General features: G+C 33.8%; 1 protein-coding gene across 4 annotated transcripts; it reads right to left on the bottom strand.

Moving 5' to 3' along the window:
• Window positions 1–439: 439 nt before the first annotated feature.
• Window positions 440–20,397, bottom strand: LOC149578496 (DNA binding protein). Of its 4 annotated transcripts, XR_016364490.1 has the most exons (6): window positions 19,977–20,397; window positions 19,712–19,907; window positions 19,293–19,379; window positions 1,035–1,269; window positions 801–887; window positions 440–640 (listed from the first exon to the last, which is right to left on the bottom strand). XR_016364490.1 is itself a non-coding variant. In XM_089829475.1 (5 exons), the coding sequence occupies exons 1-4, from the start codon at window positions 20,180–20,182 to the stop codon at window positions 1,081–1,083; spliced, it is 678 nt and encodes a 225-aa protein (XP_089685601.1). In that variant the 5' UTR covers window positions 20,183–20,397; the 3' UTR covers window positions 680–887; window positions 1,035–1,080. The 4 variants fall into 4 exon arrangements, 2 of the variants coding, with proteins under 2 accessions (XP_089685601.1, XP_089685596.1); XR_016364488.1 differs by having other exon boundaries at window positions 801–1,269; XM_089829475.1 differs by lacking the exon at window positions 440–640 and having other exon boundaries at window positions 680–887.
• Between the last annotated feature and the right edge of the window lie 4,438 nt (window positions 20,398–24,835).

Here is a 24,835-nt window from a genome sequence, read left to right as displayed (position 1 = left end):
CATCTACATAGCAAACGTTTGAGAAGCATTTGCAGTCTTAGCAAATAACCATAGTATTGATAGCAATGGCGTGGTGATAGTGTTGGAGACAGTAATAGTTGTAGAGTTTCAGCAAGAGAAATTGGGAGATGAATTTTTGAAGGGGGATTTTGCTAATGCTCTGGCAGTGAGAGGCGAGCAGACTATGTATCTCTAAATTTGTTTAAGTTAATAAAATTCCTCATCTGCAGTACTGGTCTTCCCTTAGGTGTTTTACCACAGACAATTTGTCCAAAATTATCATGTTCATTATGCTGCATATTTATTTTTGCTTTTTTGTATAGTTGCAGTTGTTGTAATGCAATATTTGTTATGAATTAATTTTTGGCAGTCAAATTACAAGATAGGAGATTAATAAACAGTAATATTAAGGTCAAGGTTTAATTTGGTAATACATGTTAGCATGAAGGGGAGTGGATTTATTATTACCAGTAAGTCTTGAAGTAATATCGGTGTCAAGGATATTATACATAATCAGCGTTGAATGGTGTGAATAAAAGAAGATATGTTCGGGCTATGTAAAGACAGTATATAAGCACATAAACAACATCCACATGGGTTGTGTAACGTGTTATCAAATACATTCAGCTGACATCCAATGCTGCAACATCAGAAGATTATCATCCGGGAACAACTTGAATTAGAATAGTATAGAACAAATGAATCTCATTAATATCAATATCATATATGTAATGAACTTGAAACTTGTGAGAACATCTTTTGATTTGCCTGAATATAGTTATACCCAAAAACAAACTTACATAATATGTGACAGCAATCTTCCTTGTCCACGCATAGGTGGTCTCATAGGCTATATAGCCCTTGCACTGGTACTTCCACATATTTTTCTGTGTTTTTACATAAATATCATTTTGGAAATTGTTGCAAGATTGCCAGAAATACAGAAAATGTGAAAAAAAGAGTCCAACTTTCCACAATTCAATTCATCAAAAAATCTGGCATAGGAACATCAACATTCCTTTACTTGTTTGTACCTGAGGAAGTCGATGATCTTAATTGTACTCAAGGAAATCAAAGATACTATCTTTGGATTTTTTTTCTTTTAGTTTTCCCATCACTTTCTTTTGTACTTTTTCTTTTGTTGCTATCCGATGCATCTACCCTTTTTTTGGCACCCATGGCTGCACTCCAGAGGGCCCTCTCAATATCTGAAGGTGTAAAAAATCCATCATCACCTTTGACAACAAAACCTGCTTTATTGTTTAATTCCTGCATTGAATGCAAATAGGTCCCTGTAAGTTAAGGCCAAACCATAGGATAAACATAACAAATCAAAGAATTTAAGTCCTATACAAAACTCATCAATAATTCAAATCAGAAAATCAATTCTTCTTGGCAGATAAGCAAGCAACCAGAGTGATCATCTCTGCCAAAAAGGCACTGGAAGAAAACTGTCTGCAACAGAAACTTCCATTGATTAAGACTGTTTCCGAAACAAACCATAGATTTAGTATCAACAATGTCAGGTAGCATAAAAGTAGTGGCAGAAAGGCGATAAATAAGCATGTTGACTAATATGTAATATGCATTATCAGATATATGGTTATTAGGCTTGTCTTATTTTTGCTAATGATACCTTAGGGTTATGGACACTAAACACAGAAAAGGATTGGCAAGGAGCAAAATTCCATGAGATACCTATATAATGATGTCAGGTAGGGGATAAAAAGATAAGTGAACATGAACAGTACGTCATACATGCTCCATTTTATCCAGGCTGACAGCCATTCTGTCGAGACTTCTGACAAGTCGAATCTGCTACAACCACCACCAATATGCATAAAAATATAATAAACTCTACAAGCATATGATCCCTCCAGCATGACTCAGAAATAGACAATTAGCATGCTCATCCCCTTCTCAGATGGCATAAAAATAGCCATTCTCTTCTCAAAACAATTTTCAAATCTATTCTCAAGCATTTAGAATCAAAATGGAAAAAATTGGCAAGTAAATACACTTGATGAAATATGCCTCATACCTCACCAAATTAAATAGAAAAACTAACAGGGCGCCTGTCCTTTCCACAGATCACTTATTTTGTCTTAGCATATGCTTTTTATATAACCACCCCTATCTTACAGAAAAAATAGCTGGTATAGGAAAGGTACTATTCCAGAAGATCCATTTTGAGATCCAAGGGAAGAAAAGGAAACAAGTACAGCCATTTTCTCTCTTCCACTCGCAGTCAACATTTGGAGTTATCTAAAACAGCTACTTCCTGATGCAATATCACCCCTCTTTTATTTTCCGTAACAGGAAAACAAATAATTTTATATTGCCTTTCTCTATACTTTCTTTGGACATAAAAACACAGTAACTAAGTTCATAACTTTACTCACTCCACATCAATCATATTCCACAAGAAAAATAAAAGGAAGGCACATAAAGGTGGCAGACTACTATCAGCAGCAAATGAAGAAAAAGGTAAACTCTCCTCTCAACATGATTTTCTCATCATCAGCCTTTCTTTTTGCCTCCCCTCTCTCATTTGAAACATCAAGCCAAGGACAGACAACAATCTCACAAAATCATCCTCCTTCCACACCAGTTTTCCAGTCACCTCTTTTTCAATGGGGTGAGAAGGAATGTTAAAAAATATAATAAGGAATTATTGTATAACTTGCTATATCCGGAGAACCAAGATTTAACCAAAAAAGCTTCCCCCCGGAGTGGAGAAGACTGAAAGGTATTGACCAACTTGATCAGCAACATTATGTTTGTGTATCAGCATCACAAGAATACAAGACTAGAGTGAAAAGATATTATGAGGACATGAGCAGGATTTTCAATCTATTTTGATTTGCTCACCAAGCACACCATCTTGCCTACTTTAGACAACTGAATCCACCTCATTGTAAACTCGACCTAGAGACACAGGAATCTGGAGTGCATTAGCTACTATTCGCACACATTGGTAAGGTACTTAAGGAATGCATTTCCTCCTTTGCTATCCTTCTACATTGGACATAGTTAATCTAGCAGCTCTCATGCACACTATAATTATATTGGTCTAAAATTATATTAATATTCTACTCTGCTTGTCTTGGTTGTTTTTGTTTGAGAAGTATTTTGCAATAGTTTTGGATTGACAAATAAAGTGCATATAATAAAGTAAACTGTAGCAAATTAACAACTCAGAAAATCAACAATACTTAGAAATATAAAGCTGAAACCTATAGATTTTATTTCTGATCTGAATATACAATATTTCTCCAAAGAATAACCCAGTTCATAAAATATCATTACATATGTATTTCCCATACCCAAAAAATGCAGCAATGAAATGGCCTGACTTGTTCACAAAATAATAAAATATGCAAACAGACACTGTAGAAATGGACACCAATCTTTGAGAAATCCTACTACAGCTGTGTAGTGAATACATATAACTAAGAACACTCCAAAGACTATCCAAGAAGTTATCAAACCAGCTCTAAACCCTAGCACCCTCTTCCTCCAACAAGTACTTCCCTCCTTCAATAGTACGGCCAGCAGAAATCAGACCCAAAGATAAGCAATATACCCTCAAAATCCTCTTAATTTGCCATTGAATAATCTCTAAGGATAAGAAGTTCTGAGAACTGTCATGACCCTTTATTTTAAGAGAATTACTTTATATTCTGGCGTGGTCCTATATGCTTCTACTTGGCAAGGACCTATGTGTAACTCCATTTTTTTAGCTACTCATTTGAATTTGTATTGGGGACAACTTGCTTGTTCGTGGAGGTTTGAACCTAATATTTATTTGGCCTCCTGGGAGCATTTGTAATCATCACTGATCATCGATCTCATTGCTTGTCAGTCCTCTTCGCTCTAGTTTCGGAGATGCGAGATCCTCCCTAGTCTGCTAGTGGTTTCCCAAATTGTGAAGTCTTAAATTGAAGAAAAATTTGCAATGATCATTATATTCAAAACTGTTCTATATTGAGATTGAAATAAGAATCTGAAGAAAATATTGGTAGTGAATTACACTTGCAATGAAGTATCTCTCATTGCTTGTGGTTGCAAATTAATATTATTATATTCAAATGCTGAAAGAATCCTGATAATTCATTTGCAGCTTGCTTAATGCTAAGTCTTAATGCAGATCTGAGCCTCTAAATTGGCAGATTTACGGAAAAATGGGTCAAATAATTGGGAGAGATTTGTAATTGGAATTCAAATATAAACTGAGGTATTTGTTTATGTAAACAGTTGTATGTTTGCAATACAATCAGTATAATTGCCCGAACCAGTATTCAGAGATGACAAAATCACCATACTAAAATCAGTTGGTTATCCATCATATGAAAAACCCAGATAACCCAAACACATAAACGCAACTGGAAACAGTGGACTCATGCTGTATATTAAAGTTTGAACTATGTAGTGCAGTTCTTCGGACCAAAACGAAGACAAATATTGTAGTGGCAGAGCTATTTGCCTATTCCCCTGCTCCTTGTGGAAGAAGCCAATCCAATTACAAAGGTTGTAATATATTTGAACTTTATTAGTGAGATTCTTTGGTGCGCAGTAGATACGGGAGTATTCAGTACAAGCGCAGAAGTATTAAAACAAGCCTTCCAAGAATAATACAAGCTTTGCTGTCTGTGAAGGAAAGAGAGTAAAGCACGTACTGTCCAAGAAAGGGAATGGCAGTCGTGTATCTACTGGAGAGATTATTAAGTCTTTAGTTGAAGGATTTGTAATGAGTCCATATTGTATAGTGGTCCTGAGACTATAGTTCGTAAAGTATCACATTCATCCAGAACTTGTCCAGACTCACACTGTTGATAAACTCCAGTGAGAGTTTACTGCTACCTCTCCAGGAGTCACAACAGTTGCCATGAAGAGTCCATGAAGACATCGGGAGTGGAAAGTGTCATTACTGCTAATAAGTAATCAGAGTTTCAGGTGCTTGCCTAGAGAGGAGGCAGTGATCTTAAATTCCCAGATCTGTTACATTAAAGCTTCAGGTGTGCACATAACACCAGATTAAATTCAAACTCTCCTTTCATCCCAGTGTCATATTGAGCAATTCATTTCAAAGTCCCGCGCAAAATCATGGTTAGCAGAACAAGGGGCACCATATCTCAGAATTCTTGGTAATGTACTCCATTTCATCATGGAATAGCAATCTATATGTGAATCGGGAAAAGTTGGAACTTGTCTAGCATTGGTCTATTTTGCTCTTATATTTGGATGGATATTTCTGAAACATCCCAAACTAGGATATTGTCTCAAATCTGATTTGGATTTTTGATTCTTGACATGTTTTGCTTCATTTTATTGCAAAATATCCTGCAAATATGCAAGCTAAACATGCAAAGGAAACAATATAGATTTGCAAGGAAATAACTAATAAGAGATTTCAAAGACAAATATATTGAAAATGATTCTGACATTAAACATGCATGGTTGTTACATCAAATATATTGTTGTTACAATGCTGGAACATGAATAAAACTTACAAGCAACATACCCACATGATTCCACTCCAATATTATCAAAGGCCCTATGAGATATGATCGTTTGTAGAGTGATAGCTGTTCACAAAACTGAACAATGTAATGCACCTGTGAAGTAAATCCACCAAGGGCGCTGATTTGAGTTCTCGTCCAAATCACCAAACCATCTAGGGTTTCCGTTCTAGGGGTTTACTAGACTTTCAAGCAAAGCTTCAAGCTCACAAATAAAAAACTTAAAATAAAAATAACAATCTCCAAAATGTAACTTAATTTATAATTTAAATGATAGAAGGCCACACCACTCTAACAACTCACAACCAAGAATGCAACAATATAGAGACCAAGAAAAAAAAAATGCTTCACAAAAAATTTTATTATACTTGAAAAATCCTTACAACACCCACAAGATGATATGACTTCTTCAACATAAGAGAAATCCTAAATAAAAGTCTTCACACCAAGAGCTTCACCAATAACTTCTACTTAAAGAGCTACACCTTTAGAGTTTTCACACCTTGAAGTCTTCACGCCTTCTAGCTTCTACTTCTCAAACTTGATTAGAAATTCTCATATCCCTTGCTTAAATAGGCACTTACCACCCAATGCATGACTTATCCACAACCTTCTAGAATTCCACCTACACAATAACCACAACCTTCTACAACTTCCATAACCTTCTACAATATCCACAACTTTCTACAATATTCATAACTTTCTAGAATTCTACCCACACACCTCGATAAATGGAATGACAACCATTTATTTATTTTATTTTTTTCTGTTATGCCACCTATGCACCTCGAAAATAAAAATCACTATTTCCTTTTTTTTTTGTTTTCCATTTTTAATTATTTTTCTTCCTATTTTCATCACTTTCTCTCTCCTCCGCAATTTTTTTTTTTTTTTTTTTTAACATTCAACATGTCTCCCTTTTATTTAAGATGCTCCTGCATCATTAAAGTAGACATTATTGATTATAATAATGTCACTTTATTAATTTAAAGACTTTTAATAATACTAATTTTATTGAAGTCACATTTAACTAAATTCAATGAAATAAGGTCATCCTTTTAATATTTAATTTATGTGGATAACTTTAAAATTATTAGTTTATTAATTTCTCTTGCCAACAATTCAGTGTGTGGTTGTATGTTTTTTATGACAAAAATCTTGCTTTCCTTATAACTGGTGCATGCCATTTACCTTTCATACAGATTTTCAAAAAATCACAATTTGTCCTTCCTTTGGACAGCACACTCTACCACATAGCTGTTGCAATCTTTTAAATTTATTTCAAAACAGACTTTGTCTGTGTCTTTATGTTCCAAGTGCCATAGTACGCTCTTGCAGGTTTTTACAGTATAAAATATATATCCCTACTGTGTGAAGGCATACAGAGCTTGTACTCATGCCAACTTCTACTTCAAACTATGCTTCCTTGTTTGGAGTACATTTGAGCACAGTATTGCAACTTTGTGATTGAAAGTGTCCATATGCATATTCAAAAGTGTCTGCCTGAGTGTATGTTACAATGTACATCTAAGTTGAGAAACATATTTCAATGTTCAGGGGAGCATGCTCTGGAACATTATGGCATACTTAGTTTTCACTGACCCCAAATCCAGTGCTCACCAATCTACTATACCATATCCTCTGCCACTTTTAAAAATTCTGCAATTTTTCGATAACTTCTTCACCAATTGACCTCTGTTTTTTGCCATAACAGGTGTATTTAAAAGCTCTATCTGGTAATGCTACAAATATACAAATTGAAAAATAATGAAACAATACAGATGACCATAATCAAGCTTGAAACATGACCTGTGTTTTGACAGAAGAAAAGGATTTCAGTGTAGTTTGACACGATACAAAAAAAATTGTATGGATACAACACTCCTAACCTCCGCCTTATCCCATTTTCATTGCCTTTGTCATTATCTATGATATACAATCAATTACAACATATAATCTGAAAACACTTTAGTATAGCAACTGACTCATCTAGATTATTGATATCTCTATCCACTTCTAAACAATCCATGACCACTACAGGGACCTGGACTGTATTTTGCTGAAACAATCACAATTTAGCTTAAAGACAGCTTGAAGAAGAGAAGGTCAAAAGGTCTTGGATTTATTAGACCTATCCAGACAGAAGCCACAATCCGCTCAAGTCCCACAGAAGGCCATTTAATACGCTAACAATTGCTCTAAACAGCCAACAATTGGTGTCTCTAAATGGCTAGTGGCCTCTAGCACAACTGCATTGTCTTCTGCAGAACAATCAAAATTTTAAGACATCTTAGAGAGGAGTTGATGAAAAGGTCTTAGGTTTCTTAGACCTGTCCACATAGAACCTACTATCGTGTGAAGGTCCAATTAAGACCATTTGATACACTACCAAAAATCTGAAAATCAGTCAACCATTGGGAACTTCTGAGATGTCTGTTTCAATTGTTTAGACAGATCTCAGCAAAAAGGGGAGCTTTTTCTTGTAATACTATGCTATTTCTTTCCACAAATTCCATGTGATTAATGTTAATGTTTTTCCCAAAAAATATTTGGATAAACAGAAAATAAGAAAGAGAATAAACAATGCTCAAAAGATAGAAGAAATTATCCTGGGAAAACCCTTCCACTTGAAGGGAAAACCCCAGCCACACCACAAAAAATATCACTTTTATTGATAATAAAAATGTTTCAGTACAATGATTTTTGCTTGATGTGATATGTATAAAGAATAGAGAGACTCTTCATTTCACAACTGAAAGTCTCTTGATTTTCCAAATAAATACTCTTCATATTTCCATACGCATACATCTTCATATGACCCATGATACATGTTTCTTTATATAATATTATCACAAATGACTTCTTCGGCTGAAGATGACCATAACGATTGTAATAGTCTTATTTCTATTTCATAAAATCAGAGATAAAGATTTCTATCGCAGCTACAATCTTCAACACTCCCTCTTAGCAAGAGAGAGATCTCTAGTGCATCAGTCACACATAGCTACAACCAATGATGTCAATGATAAATGTTATCTCAGCATAACATAATTTACCATAGTTACTTCATAAGCACATAAGATTAAAGTCATGGAATCACACACATGACTTCCACCATGCCTACTCGCTGAGGGTGGTCCACCATACCTACTCGCAAAGGGTGGAACAAGGGCTTTCACTTGAGGCTTCTCTCAGAGAAGAATGCATTTCCACCATGCCTACTTGCGGAGGGTGGTCCACCATACCTACTCACAAAGGGTAGAATAAGGGTTTTCACCTTAGACTTCTCCCAGAGAAGAATGCATTTCCACCATACTTACTCTCAAAGGGTGGTCCACCATACCTACTACTCACAGACTTCTCCCAGAAAAGAATAGATTTTCACCATGCCTACTTGCAGAGGGTGGTCCATCGTACCTACTCACAGAAGATGGAACAAGGGCTTTCACATCAGACTTCTCCCAGAAAAGAATGCATTTCTAACATGCCTACTCGCAAAGGGTGGTCCACCATACCTACTACTCGCAAAGGGTGGAACGAGGGCTTTCACCTCAAACTTCTCCCAAAGAAGAATGCATTATCAACATGCATGAGAGTGACTAAGATTTTCTCTCAACAAAGACTCCTCCTCAATAGAAACAACTTTGATCACCATAATAACATAGCTGATTCTAATTGTTTTATTCCCACATTTGCTTGCAAAGGCTTAGACATCTCCCTTTGTCACATAACCTCCCTTTGAAGCTGAGTATACATTTTTTGAATTTCCTAAATCATCAATTCAGTCTTCTGATTGTAAGCAATTGTTCCTATGTATGTTCATAACTTTTGCATATAATCTCTCGTTCTTGATGTGTCCTATCCAAGAAAAACTGGCAATAAAATCATAGGAATCAAAGCTAAAAACATAAACTATTCTCAGTGATATAACAACAAAAAAAATATTTGAAGAAATAGTCATAGAATACTTATATTTAATCTCAACACACAAATATGAATAAATACACAATGGTAATTCATATCAACCAAATAAGAAAATATTTGGATAAACAGCAAATAATAAAGAGAATAAACAATACTCAAACGACACAAGAAACTATCTTGGAAAAACCCTTCCACTTGAAGGGAAAAACCCAACCACACCACAAAAAATATCACTTTTATTAATAATAGAAATGTTCCAGTACACTGTTTTTCACTTGATGCGATATATATAAAGAACAGCGAGACACTTCCTTACACAGCAGAAGGTCTCTTCATTTTCCAAATAAACACTCTTCATATTTCCATACACATGCCTCTTTGCATGATGCATGACATGTCTTTTTATATAATATTATCACAAATGGCTTCTTCAGCCAAAGATGACCATAAAGGTTATAACGGTCACATTTCTATTTCATAAAATCAGAGATAAAGATCTTTATCACAGCTACAATCCTCAATAATTAAGGGAATAGCATCAACCCTCAAGGGGTCACTTTTATTTTGACATGCCACTCACCAATTAATTTTTTGATAAAACTTGGGAAAGACCAAATGCAACATTACTTTCAACAAGAAAGAATATCAAAACTTCCAAATTTATAGTCAAAAATATCTTTGACCTCGGAACAAAGCGTAAAAAGTTAAGAACCATGTGTCCCAAAATGTTGTATTGCATCTGCTGCTTGTTCTCATAACTTATTTTGGAGATTCAAAGGCAAATTTTCAGGCAATACACCTTGTCAAAGTGCATAGGTTCCCCAATCTGACCTACCATCTAAGCTTAGGAATGGGACCTGCAGATTTGATAAATTTCTGAACAGATAAGCAAAGAGAAGAATATCCTACGTATGGAACCCTTGAAATAGGCCATGAATGTAGTGCCTACCCCTACATTACATTTTTCTATCATTGTCGAACTCTTTTGGGACAGTTTTATGTTGATGATTATTAGTGACATTATTTTGAAAATTATCAGATATTGTTTCAAATTCAATTTATTATATGATGAGATTACTTGGTACTTTATAGTTCATGTATGTATGATGATTATTACAGTGTTTGCAGTTATTGATGATGATTAGTTAGATGATTTATTATCATATGTGTTTTCTTATGGATACTTACCCCATACTTGCATGTGTATGGTGTGCATGTTTGTTTTCTTTCTGTATGGTGTTTTTAATGTGGTTAAGGAAGGGAGTCGTAGTCACCTGCTAGTCGAGATCTACATGATGCACCACTTTCTGCCATTGTCTGTTTAGCTTAGTATATATTGTGCTTGTACATGCGTGAATTTTATGCAGGTTGCAAGAACCGGGTATCGACTTCCCTGAATTGCCAGAATGAGCGTACCCTATCGCATTATCTCAATGGTAAGAGAGGGGAGATAAATTCTCAAGTCCAAATCCCAACCCTTTAAGCCATTTGTCCTAATTGAAAATTAAAACAAGTATCTAAGTTGAGTACCCTCTAAATGCGTTGGATGACATAATTCGTGATATTAACCCTTGGTTTGATTTTGTATGTGTTTTGCTAAAATGGGTTTTCGTATTTTACTTTGTGAGTCTTTGGTGTATTTTCTATTAATTAGGTCTAATTAAAAGATTTAATTTAATGAAAAATTATTATGATATTTTAATATTTAATTTTATTTAATTAATTGAGAAATTAATTAAATAAAAAAGAATTAAATTTGAAGATTAAAGTTATAAGTTTAAATTTGATGCATGATAATATTTATTTAATTTAATAATAATATATTTAGAGTTCATTTTTAAATAAATGTTAAATAATATTATTATTTAAGTTAATAAATATTTTATCAATTAAGTTTCGAAAATAAATTTAAAAGTGGAAAAGATATTAAAAATATTAAAAGATTCTAAATCGCATGATGCATGCATGTGATTAAAATATATTAAAATAAAACAAGTGGATTTAATAAAATGAGTGCATGAGATTTAAAATTAATAAATTAATTTAAAAAGAGCCAAGTGAATATTAAATAAATTAATGTGTATTATTTTAATATTTATTCACATAAGAGTATGCGAACTCTTGTGAGTTGTCATGTTGACAACACAGGAGTTTGCACTCTAATTATGCACGTGTTGTCTACACTTAAGAGTTAGCATATTATTTGAGCACATGGTGTCTACAACATTCTAGACACCTCATCGTGTTTATTGTCTTATCATGGAAGATATGTGCTTAGTTGTCATGCTTATTTCCTAGTTCTTTCTAGACACATTCTAGATGCATCTTAGAAGCCTTTATATACAGGCCCTCCTAGTGTGTATGGACATCCTCATATGCTTCTACAAGCACTCCTAGTCACTTGGGGGGGGTTCGGTTCTTGGAGGAATTGTGAATGTTGGAGAAGGAAAGAATTTTTGGAAAGGAGAAGGTTCTAAGAGGAGGAGCTTCTCTACAATTTTTTGAAACGTAGGGAATTAGCATCAATGTCCAGGTAGGCACTCATGATTATTTCACATATTTTATTACGCTCTTTCTTTTCCTGTCTTCTTCGTGTCTGTTATGTGTGTCTGAATAATTCTTTATAAATGAATCTTCAATTTTGTAATTTGGAATTCGGGCATGCATATTGTTTCATCCAATTATGGGAATTAAAATATTATTGCAATCTTCCCTTAGTAGAATCAAGATTTGGAAATTGATTCGAGTTTGGGTTCGAATTAAAATAGAATCTTATTATAATGCATTAGTTTTATATGATTTATTAACTATTCTAATTAAATTAAATTTAATTAAGATTAGTTAATAGTAGAAGAAGTGTAATTAATTACTAGTCAATTTAAGTAAATGGATTTTTAAATGAGAGCAAATTTTTTAAAAAAAGATATTAATAAGTGTTTAGTGGAATTAAATAATTGAATTATTAATGAGATTGATTTTACTTAAAATCAATGAAGATTATTGTCCTTGAAGTGTTTTAAGGAAATTGTAAACTAATTATTTGAAAGTTGATAAGTAATGTTTTGAATTATGTGGATGATTTTATCTAAAAGTCAATGGGAATTAGTTTAATGATTTAAATAAGTAAATAATTATCTTTTGACTATTTTAGAAAATTGTTTTATTCGAAAAGATAAATGGGTTGACTTGAAAATTAAACGAAGAATCTTATACACTTGAAATATACTTGAAACGAAAACTGAAACCTCATATTTATCTCAACTATGTGATTGCAAAAGCAAACTGAAACATGTGTTTGAATCATGTTTCTCTATGCTATTTGTGTTTTGGGGTTTTGGGGTTTGTCCTAGCTTTGACTAGTCTTAGGTTGTTACCAGAGGCTCGGGAGTTATGTGTTTGCAATGTCATGCTGATGTTGATCTCGATCTTTTTAAAACCCAACCATGGTAATGTGATGGTATACTCTATGAGATGTTTGTATTTACTGATTGTTATTGCTTTCTAGTCTTCTTGTGTGAAACTGAGGTGTATGTATATGAGAGACTTGACTTAACCATCTTTGAGCCATCGATTAGTTATACTTGGATTACTTTTCAGTCGCCTTGATGGAACTGAAGTGTTTGTTTTGATCTTGATGATGTCATGTTGTGACATGTTTGACTTGACCATTTTGGAGTCTTTGATCAGTATTACTTTGAGATACCTTATGGTTGCTCATTGAAAACCGATGGATATTATGATTATCATTGGATGCTTTTCAGTTGCTTGTGGAGAACTAATGTGATTATTTTGATTATCTTTATGATGCTTTCCAGTCTCTTGTATAGGGCTGAGGTGATTTTGTGATTTGTGATTTCATGAGCCTAGGGTAGGTTATCTACTTGTAGTGTCGGGAAGTGGCTTACAATGGGGGTCGGGGCCCTAAGTGGCTGCTAGGGTAACTCATTGTAAGTTATTTAATAAGTGAAAACATTTACACTAAATGGGGATTAAAATGAAACTAATAAAATAATTGTATGTTCTCGCCCATGCCTCGAGTGTTAGTACAAACTAGGATGGGAGTAGAGAGAATGCTTGGTTGCGACCTTGCATTCCGTAGTATGCCTCGTCAGTACAAGAGGATACTAGTGGCCGCATAGGGATCACTAGAGGGTCGGAGTCTATTGAGAGACCACCAGAGTAACTCTAGCATGATTCATGCGATGACACTTTGCCGCTTCCATAGTAGGTTTCCTACATGTCATTGTTGTGCCTCTAGGATTAGATGTCATTCTTATTAAAACCTTTGAGTTAGTATACTTCTAGGATTCGTGGACTTAGAGAGTACTTGTGTTATGTGATTTGTTATCTTGTGTTATGTGATTTGATATCTTGTTTGAGACTTGAGACTATCTCCTCAGCACAGTGGGAGTGGGCCATTTAGGTCCCACGCGGTCGGGTGCTAGTGTTTCTTTACTCTTACCATTTGAGATCCGTCTATAGACACCGTGATTAGAGCATTATTTGTTGGTATTTATCTTCATTCGGTTCTTGGATCTTATGATGGATGTTATTTACTAGTATGTTTCTTTATATTGATGATTAGCATATGATAGATGATGTTATCTATTTTGTAGGATCATCTTATCCTTTATTCTTGCATGTTAGATTTTTTTATGCGTATGTTGTAGCATGTTAGATTTCTTTATACATATGATGTAGCATGTTTTAGGAGTGGTGTCCCTATTACTATAGTACCGATGATCTCTTCGGTGGCTTGGGATGTTATGCGCAGAGAGATGGCTAGGGCTCACGATGGTCTAATGATGCTATTGACGGTTGGGAGGAACCGCGAACTTAATTAGTTATGTTTTATGATGGATGGTTATCTTTTACGATGGTTGTTATATCTTTATTGATGGATGGATGTATCATGTATGTCATTGGTTTCATTTACTATATTGCACTTGTATCATGGATTTGATGAGGATGATGTACCTTTATTTTCACATATGTATATTCTTTTAAACCTTTCATACCCTGTGACATGTAAAGTGGATGATTGAGCATTCCAAATTTAATTGCCAAGAGACATTCGGAACAAATGTATATTATGGACATTGGACTTTCTAATTATTTTTTCATGTGGATGTGGTAGTTGTTAGACTTAGTATTAATTAAATTTAAATGTGACACAACATCTTGGGATCCTTAAAGAATGTAACCTGTTATGTATACTTATATATCCTTTTAGTTGTATGTATGTTATTGCTTCCGCTACTATGTGTTAGATGTGAATGCGTTATTTTTCATGTTAAAAAAAAAAAAAATTGTTTGGCAAACTTAGTAAAACTTTAGGTTAATTATTTTGGATCCCTTGGCAGGGCGTTACAATGAATCTAAATACATCTAACACCAAGGCTCTTCTCTCCTAAATGATTTCCACAATAATTTAGCTCCTAGGATTCTATTTATTGAATTACTAGCTCTTATACAGTATACCTTGTTGATCCTTCAACAAATAAGATTTCTTCCAAGCAAGGAAATAGAGAGTATTCTTATCTTTTACTCAGCAACAGTGCAATGAAAACAAAATGGACTGTTGAAAGCATAAAAGATTTATTGTTTCTAAGGAAGTCAAGAAGTCATTAGGGTGCAGAAAACATTATTCTGCCTGGGATACCAACAGACGAACTTATTGGACAAACTTGGTGATTATTATTAAGCAGCATACAATTTTTGAAAGAATAGAATTCAATAAACAGAGCAACTTTGGTCACTAATATTAAATAATTATCAAACACGGTATAAATTATAGGCTCTGATATTTATCAAAAAGAATCATATGTATAACTACAAAGCTAAAAGAGAATTTTGGAGTCTGGACCCTCAAGAAGTAACTGCAATCAAAATAACCATAATAACAGAACTCTTGCAGTTATAATGAGTACATGAGACAGAGAAAATTTTGAAAGTTCCAGAAACGTAAAGCTCATGGGCTTTCTTATATGGATTTTTCTATTTGGCTCTACGAATAGTATCACAGCACTAACATTTTGTACCAATGAAAACACTCAAGGAAAAGAAAAGGAAAATTAAAAATAGGTATGGGGTAACCAACCAGATGCTAAGAGCCAATGCAGTGATTATATATTTTTTAGAGCTATTTGTTAGACAGCCAATCTATGATAGCTTTTTTTAATGGATAGCCTTTTGACAAAGTTGCCAGAAACTCCTCTATTCCTCCTTGGGCACGCGTATCTACGTATCCAATTTCGAAATGTATCCCATAGTGTCTGGAAACACGTTGAATATTGCACCCATGTGTGCCCAAAATAACTTGATTTTCCAACCTTGCCAGGTGCTATGTGATTTGATTTTTTAAAGATTTAACATAATTATTTCCAAAATTAATTTAAAAAACCTTCAGCAATGCATTTTTTTTCAAAAAATTGTTATAAACAAAATCCACAGCAAATGAGAAAGACAAATAGAATGATTTTCTATTTCAGCAACCCATTTTTTTGGGTTATCTTTCAATGCAACTCTACTATTTTTTCATATTGTAAAGTGTTAAATTAACTTATAAAAAATTGTATAGCATATATGTATCTATATTGCTTTTGAAGTAATGAAAATCTTCTCTAATAATTTAGAAAACTGTGTTAAATATATGTATGTGTTTTTTTAATTTTATTAATATCTTATCCAACCGTATCCATATCTGAGGTCTTGAAAAATTGACGTATTTCTTCCCGATACCACATCCGTATTCGTATCCATGTAACTTTGCCTTGTGGTAATTGATTTTATTAATTAGTGATATCCTATCAGTGAGTCTCCCCTATGCATCTAGTGTGTTATTAAGAAGCTAATCTCCAAAGGCTATTATTTATGAGTAGACTTTTGGTAGTTGATTTTATTAGTTTTGACTCTGATCCTGAGGTGGGTGTCCACAATGCAGCCAGTGTGTTCATTGGAATAATATATGTAAGATGCTTCTAAATCTGCAATCTGATTCACTTCAATATCATGATGATGGATCACATATGATAAATCTTAATATCAACCAAAAATCATTTCTAAGATCTTTCCAAAAGCTTTGTTCAACTATCAATGACAGTGGAAACTTACCCTTCTAATGGATCATTCCATTTGCATCCTTTGCAACCTCATTTACAATTCCAAGTTGAAATAGCCAATTGGAAAACAGATTACAAGGGCAGTAAATAGTAAAGTAGCCAACTACGTCCAGCATTCTTAACATTGCCATCATGAATGGATTTTCAGGTTTCTCAAAGCAGCTGCACTTAGAAGATTCTCTTGTTCAACTTTGGCATAAGAGTAGACAGCATCTAAACTTCCAATATTTGATGCATCTTTTGTTTCTATTATAGTGGTTTGCATCAAACATGGTACCATAAGAAGGTTCTTTTCTCTTTCTAGTAGGGCAGTGCAAATCAGAAGATTGATAATAATTATGTTTAAGGGACAAGAGTCTGCCAGATTATGACCAAGATGCTTTTTGTCTAGAGACAGCCAATAACAAGCAGCATAAGGCCAAGCTATAGGCAAAATACAACCTGAGGGTTTTGTAACATACAAATGTTGGTCTGACATGATGGCAGGGGCTGCATTCACCCATGTGCTTGCACAGACATTCATGAGACATCATTGCACATAAATTCTCTATTCTTCCACGGAGATTGCATTCTTGTTATATGGATCTTCAGTTTCAGGCTGGTCATAACACCACCTCTATTGGAATTTATGTCAGACCTCTCTATTATTAATTAGAATTTGAATGTTGAGTTTAATTGTGTGGTACCTATTAACTAATAATGGGGGCTTTCTGATTCACATTATCTAAAACAACCAGGAAACCCTTTTCTGTTGCTTCCTCAATCTTGTAAATGTTTGCCAAACTCCCTTCACAGTGGCTTTGGCATATCAATATTACAAACTTACAAAGAGATCAGCAATATGCCCAACGGAATACACAGATTATCCAGTTGATTAATTCTCCACTTTGGCAGGAAATCAAAGGCCATGGAAGATATTCAAAACTTCCATCCTCGCTTGTAAAATCAAAATGAGGAATTAAGGATGTCGTCAACATTTGGAAAATTCAATCCACACTTGTAAAATCAAAATGAGAAATTAAAGCTGTCATCAGCATTTGGAAAATGATCGCTCCCCTTCATAAACAACAGAATAAGGTCAAAAACCATAGGAAGTGACCCACAAAAGTAAAATTCATTCCTCTGAACATGGCATTGGTTATCTTCAACCTGAAGTATTAGATAGCAGAAATAAACAAGCAGAAAACTATATCATCATTAACAGAATAAATCTTTGAAATCACCTACGAATGAGTTCATTAATAAACTGGTAGATGAGAATAGACACTATGTCCAGGTTGACAACAGTGAGGAAGGAAAGAGCTAGGATAGCAAAGCCATTGAATCTTTGGGCATCTCCCAAAACATGGGAATCCTCTACAGGGAAAGTAGAGCTTTGTAAACAATATACATCACTCAAGAAAACAAGAGTGATAACATACTCCAAACTTTTTAAGACATTGGATGACAGCTTAAGATCCTAGCAAGCTGATAAAAAAATATTTTGCACTTCTCAACAGCATTGTCCTAATTGCGGACCATTCTTCACTCTTGGTTGAGGAGCTTAAAAACATTTTAAGTTTTAACGCCTGGTGCACATGTTCTGGCAGCTAGGAAAAAGTAATAGAATAATACACAGATTATAATTTTGCAAATTATGGATAGTTAAATATTGACTTGCCCTCCATGGTGGACTTACCCACAAGCTTTCGAACAATGTCATATAACTCCCCAGTTGCTGCATTTGAAATGGAATACGTTATCTTTTCTGGACACTCCTCAGATTTAATTCCTGGACATGGCCAGTTCCCTTGGCTGAGACTCAGAAGAGTCTCAATAAATGTCTATCTCCCAATTTTTTGCTATATGCATGTCTCATTTTTCAGCAGTATTGAAATGATGGGATCCATATTCTCGTATGTAGGTGACATTATGCATGAAAGTTAGCAATTAACGGCCATTCTGGTCAATGAGCCAAATGGATAGGCCTTCAAATTCATCAAGGATCACTTTGTCAAGAGGTAATTGTTGGTCTTTGCTCTGTCCCTCAAGTTCTTTGGGCTTGTTATTTGTGTTTATGATAATCTGCACCAAAAGCTGTATTCTAATATTGCCATAATTCTCCTTCGTTGACATAATCTTTTAGGAGATTTGAATTCTTTTAGTGCTTATAGACAGTCCCCTGCTCAGGTTAATTCTAAAGATAATTAGCAGATTCATAAATTTGATTTAAAGAATCTTGGCATTGATCCTCCACATCAATCTCAAATTTATATTTTGAGCATAGTCGCTACAAATAATCATGAAAATAAAGAAATATCATCCCTTTAAATGGATTCAGCAAACCATTGAGTTCATAGAATCATTTGGTTTGAAAATCTAACCTTGTAAGAACATTCAAATATAGCAGGAAACACATTTAAATAAGAATCAAACCAGCTACCATAGTTGTGTCATTAACTTTGCCGGGAGTGATCAAAGTCTCGTTCATACTTTGCTTTATTGATATAAAAACGGCATCTTCTCACCTCATACAAAATAAGCTATTCAGGTTGATGTTTGTAGTGTTTATCATGTTTCATACTTCTGTGATATGTGATTTTATGATGCGTTGCGGTACACATTAATGTGGGAATATCATTTTTTATTCAAAATCACGTTCGATTCGAAATTACAAAAGGATTGACAAATTGAACAAAATGTTTAGCTGTGTAAGAAGAAAGGCTTCAGAAAAGAAACAACAAACCTTGGCTTTGTTTTGAAGCTTTTCTGCAAACGCAAGATATCGTTTTAACGAATAATCATTTGAACTCCCGTGAACTGCCACCATGGCCTGTGTATACCAAAAGAAACAATGAAGAATAAGAAAACCTAAGAAAATGCTCAAAAGTAAACAGTCTGCATATTGTTCGGTATTTAGCGCTTTATATCATAGGTTTGAAACTAGCAAAAAGGCTAAAATCGGGATTGAAAATGTTTTCAGCACAGACTAGCCCAGCACTCCGGCGTACTCACCACCAGTTCCAGCCCGCGATTTCAGCTGCCCCGTACTCGTGATTTCTACTAATTTTCAGCAAGTTTTACAAAAATGTTTGAAATGTTTCAAAAAAGAATGGGACAGCCCTTTTGAAAGAAAACAGGATGCATTGCAAATAGGAAGCTCACCTCGTCGGACATGAAGGGCGCAATTTGGGGCGCATATGCAGCAAGAACAGCAGAAGCAGTGGCGGGGCCCACTCCTTTGACAACACAAAGCGCAGTCACTGCCTCTTTCAAATCAGGAAGCGCTGCGAATGCCTTTTCTGATGTTTTTTTCACTTCCTCCTCATCCGCTGCAGAAACGAAGTTCAAAAGCCTCGGCCTGCATTCCCATCTTAATTCAGCACGCTACACTCAACAACAAAAGCTTATCTTCATACACAAAACTTACCTCCATTTGCCTCTACTTAGTTTCCATTCCATGATCCTTTTGAGCTCTTCTTTGGTAATGTAGGAAGTAGGGTTTCGAGCTTGTAATATAAGAGGAAGAGTCTGCGTATAGTGCTTATCCAATTCTTCAAGCTTACTGTCTATGTGAAGGGCATAATCGGACAGCGCTTTTCTCCATTGATCAACATCACAATTACCGAAGTCCATCTCTTTCTATTAACTTGTGTCCCCAAAATCAGCATTCAACATTTAATCTCCACTGCAGTTGCTGAATTCTATAGTTATCTCCAACGAAACGTCAGCTGAAATCCCAATTCAGACAATAACAGCCTTTTCCCGCCACAAATAACTTTTGGTGCGCCTTCTTTGTTTCCCGATGTTGCATTTTCCAAAATTTCCACTCTTCTTTGTTGTACAGAAGATAGCAATTCTTGGTTTGGTTGCTGGAATATAGTTTAGGAGAATCTAAAATTCTTAATTTGGGATTCTGCAATTTAAAATCTATATTACAGTTTCTAGAATTTATTAGTGACTGTTTGGTTCAAACTCAAAAACTGTTTGGTTCAAACCCAAAACTATTTGATATTTGAAATTTGTTATTCCAAGTTTGTTTGATTCAAAATATGAATATAAAAGTTATAGTGAGAAAGAAGGTTCATACCTCCAATTTGTTCAAGGTCATGTTCATGATGCTTCCAACTCTACACATGTCGAAAATGTTGATGTTCATTGCAAAATAGAAATTCAATAAAATTTAAAAGAAAGATGAAATAAATTAGATATGTGCGATATTTTATTTAATCCAAACAAATGAGCAGGTGCAACAATAGCCGAAATTTTTCTCCCAATTTAAAAAAATTGCATTTGTACAAATTTTTGCAATAATCTTTCTAATTTCTTTAAGTGGCACCTGCTAATTTTTACAAAATGATGTTCAAAGGGTGTTCGAAGTAGATGCAAAGGGTATCATTTCTTGAAACGCCTCACTCTCTCAGTTACAACTCAATTAAATATCAAAAATATGTGCAAAACTAGGTGCTCCCAAATGGGCATCTGAATGTCAAATCTAATTAAATTTCACTTTAGTTGAAATCCTCATTTTCAAAAAATGGAATTTAAAATGGGAATTAAAACGGAATTCCAAATAACAAGTATTTTGAGGGGAGACAGAATTCTTGTTTTGGGGGTCAAATGGGGATACCGAATCCACATTTCTCCGAATTCCAATTCCTATTTTGCAAACCTAAGTGGATTAGAAATTTTTGAGGATTCTCAATTCCAGTTCCCACTCAAATTCGCTATCCAAAAGGGCTCTTGTAGCTACAAATGAAAGTAATCATAGAAAGTCACACTTTCGGCATAAAATCTATTGCATTCATTAAAAAAATTTAAAAACTTCTAGGACGAATATTTAGCCAATAAGCTTTTTCTATGAAGTTGCTAGTTTCAAGAAGATTTTGGTTGAGCTCAATCTATCGTCATTAATGTTATGGCATTCAATTCCAAGGGTCTTTAATTCTATTATATTCTTGGATGCAAGTTGAATGATTTCAATAAGCTTTTGTTTTACCTCAATCTATCATCATTAATGTTAAACCTTAACTTGGATCTCCTAGAAGATTTTGCTTTACCAATTTTGAAGTCTACCAGTGTGGCAATGTAAAAGGAGAGTTCATAGTTTGATCAATATTAATGACTTCAAAGTTGATACTATACTCAAGTGTTACTTCAACCAAGCAGAGCTACAAGCATTCATTTTCACGAGTCTAATGAAAGCCATATCTTATATGACAAGCATATTTGATCTAATGTAACACACATATCTGATCTGAATTGTAAGTAATATGTGATTTGACGGGTTTACACTCACAATAACGTGTGTGGGATGCATATTAGTTGTTAAATAGTGAACCATTTGTTTCATATTTCTAGTATCCACAATCTATAATGCCCCGCCAAGGAACCCAAAAGAAATTAACCTATTATGTCACTAAGTTTGCTAAACATTTTTAAAAATAAAATAAAACAACAAGAGATAACACAACAAAAGAAATAACTCATATACATACATAAGCAATACATTAACAATACATCTCTTAAGGGTTCCATGATGTTGAATCACATACATAAGTTTTATTAAGGTTAAATCTGATACATAACAAAGCCCACATCATAGGATAACCATAAGTATGAAATCAAATGAAATAATATACAAGTACATAAGATACCACATGACATAACCAAAATGCATAATCATCCTCTATACAAGTCACAAGGTATAAAATGCTAAAAGAATATACATCAAGATAAAATACAACATCTCATAGGATCCCAAAAAATCAAAGTATGATAAATTAGAGCATGACTATGGAACATAATCACATGATTATAAAAATGGAACAACTACACAAGAATATCCAGCATCAGCATCCAATCGTCGAAATCTCAATGGTATAAGAAACACTACCACCCGACCTTGTGGAACCTAAATGACCCACTCCCATTGTGTTGAGGAGATAATCTCAAGTCTCAAACAGATAACAATTCAAAAGTTGTAACAAGAATCTAGGTCAAGGAATCCTGATGTCAATCTATCGCAAAGGATACCAAGTACACAAGTAACATCTAATCCTAGAGGCAACAAAGACAAGTAGGAAACCTAATATGCATGTGGGCAAGTGTCATCACATGAGTCAACTCTAAGGTTACCTTAGCAGCCTCTCTAGACTTCGGCCCTCTAGTGACTCTATGTGGCATCAATATCCTTTTGTATAGACAAGGCATACTAACGAGGCAAGGTCACAACCAAACATCCGCTCTACTCCCATCCTAGCTTGTACTAGCACTCGAGGCATGGACAAGGTAAAACACTAACTCAAATTGTTAATTCATTTTAACTCATTTAATGAAATGTTATTACTTATTAATACAACTTACAATGGGTTACCTAGGCAACCTCTTTAGGGCTCCGGCCTCCATTGCAAGTCACTTCCCAACATACACATAGATAACCTACCCTAAGCTCATAAAAAATATATCTCATAAAAATCACAATGTTCACCTTAGTCCTATATAAGCAACTAGAAAACACCAATAGATAATTGATCAAAAACTCATAGGTTACACCAAGAAAATCACAATATTCACCTTAGTCCTATGTAAGCAACTAGAAAGCACAAATAGATAACTAATCAAAACCCTCATTACAAAAATACGTAAATGCATCACAATGGTTGAGAATAAAAAAGATCATGACCAAAAAGCATTGCATGACAACACCATAAGTCAATCATTTCCTAAGCCTCTGGTAAACATGCCTAGCAAGTCAGACTAGGTTTATCACAAACCCATCACAATAAAAATCACAATACTTCAACAGGTATATAAACAAACGAAAATAATCGACCATTTTAAGTTTTGATATAAATTCCATAAAAATCATTTTATGTCAAATTTAAGTGTAATTTGTAAGAGTCTTCCTGATATATGTCTCTTCTAGATTTAGATGATCATAATATAATTCCCTATTTTTCGCAATTTTAAAGAAACTTGTGTTTTAAATTATATATATATAATTTTATAAATAACAATTATATAATAAAAATAATAATTATAAAAAAATGGCTTACCTTTATCTCTTGTGCAAAAGTCTTCCCACTTGGGTAAGGCACTATTGCGGCAACCCTTTTGTCACAGCAACAAGGTATTGCATCAGCAATACCTGCTACTACGGTAGCAACAAGCCTACTATGCACAGCCCCTCAAAGGTTGTCAGCAAGGTAATAAGGAAGGGGGGTGAGGGGTAGTGGCCTCGCCTCCTTAAAATATATAATTATATTTTTTTATATTTTTTTGTGTAAAATAATTATGCATACCCCACAATAAAAAAAAGAAAGAAAAATTACCAAACTTGTATTTTATTACTGTGGTCATTTTCTTTTTATGTCTTTTTAAAAAAAACTATATCCACTTTAAAACTAGTAGGAAATTAATTTCAATCAATCGAATTTTTATAAAGCAATAAACTATTCTTGGTCTTTTAGAACCCTACCCACGAATTTCTTCCTTATATTCTAGTTTTTTGGTAAGGGTTTCAATTTTGGTTTCTATCATATGATTCAATAACGAAGAACAATTCATTCTAGAACAAGGATTTATATCTAAAATATGATTTCCATAAACAAAGATCCATATAACAGGCATAAAGAAGACAGGCGTAAATTGAAAGAATTAATGTGATAAACATTACATAATTCTTATCTCGATATGATGCTAAAACTTAACAAACGCTTGAAGAATGCAAAAATTCATGTCTTCTAAAACTCTTTCTGAAAATTGCTCCTCCAAACTTGTTTGTGGAGAAATGAGCTCTAATCTACTATTAAAGGATTTCTCAACCTAGGGTTTCAGTTTTATGAACACGCAAAAGCCTTTCTTTTATTTTTTTAATTAATTTAATTCTTTGTACCTAATTTTAACTTTTAATTAAAATAAAGTTTATTTAAATTATTCTCACTTTGCTTTTTATTAAATAATAAGACATATCGAGAAAAAATATATATTAATTTAACTAATAATAATATTTAAAAGTTTATTATTAAAATAAAATTTCTAAATTAATTATTATTAAATTAAATAAATATAATTACACCAAATTTGGTCTTTTAATTAAATCTTTAAATTTATTTCCTCTATTTAATTAATTTTTTAATTAATTAAATATAATTAAAAATTGTTTTTTCTTTATGAAATTTTCATTTAATATATCTTTGTTTGATTTAATTATAACCGAAAATCACAATAGACCTACAAATTGAAAAAAAGAAAACTTGTCTAAAAGACAAAGTACGAATTCAAATT

The sequence above is a fragment of the Cupressus sempervirens genome, chromosome 1 (assembly GCF_028749045.1).
Source record: "Cupressus sempervirens isolate cs-2001-9-10 chromosome 1, ASM2874904v1, whole genome shotgun sequence".
Classification (NCBI taxonomy): domain Eukaryota; kingdom Viridiplantae; phylum Streptophyta; class Pinopsida; order Cupressales; family Cupressaceae; genus Cupressus; species Cupressus sempervirens.
This window is presented reverse-complemented; position numbering and strand designations above follow the sequence as displayed.

Bases quoted from the DNA above. Each gene is read 5' to 3' on its own strand.
- LOC149578496 (XM_089829470.1), bottom strand. From the start codon at position 20,182: ATGGACTTCGGTAATTGTGATGTTGATCAATGGAGAAAAGCGCTGTCC. The intron at 19,908-19,976 runs GTAAGTTTTGTG...ATGGGAATGCAG, and splicing joins CTAAGTAGAGGCAAATGGAG to GCCGAGGCTTTTGAACTTCG. The intron at 19,380-19,711 runs GTGAGCTTCCTA...TGGTATACACAG, and splicing joins CGCCCTTCATGTCCGACGAG to GCCATGGTGGCAGTTCACGG.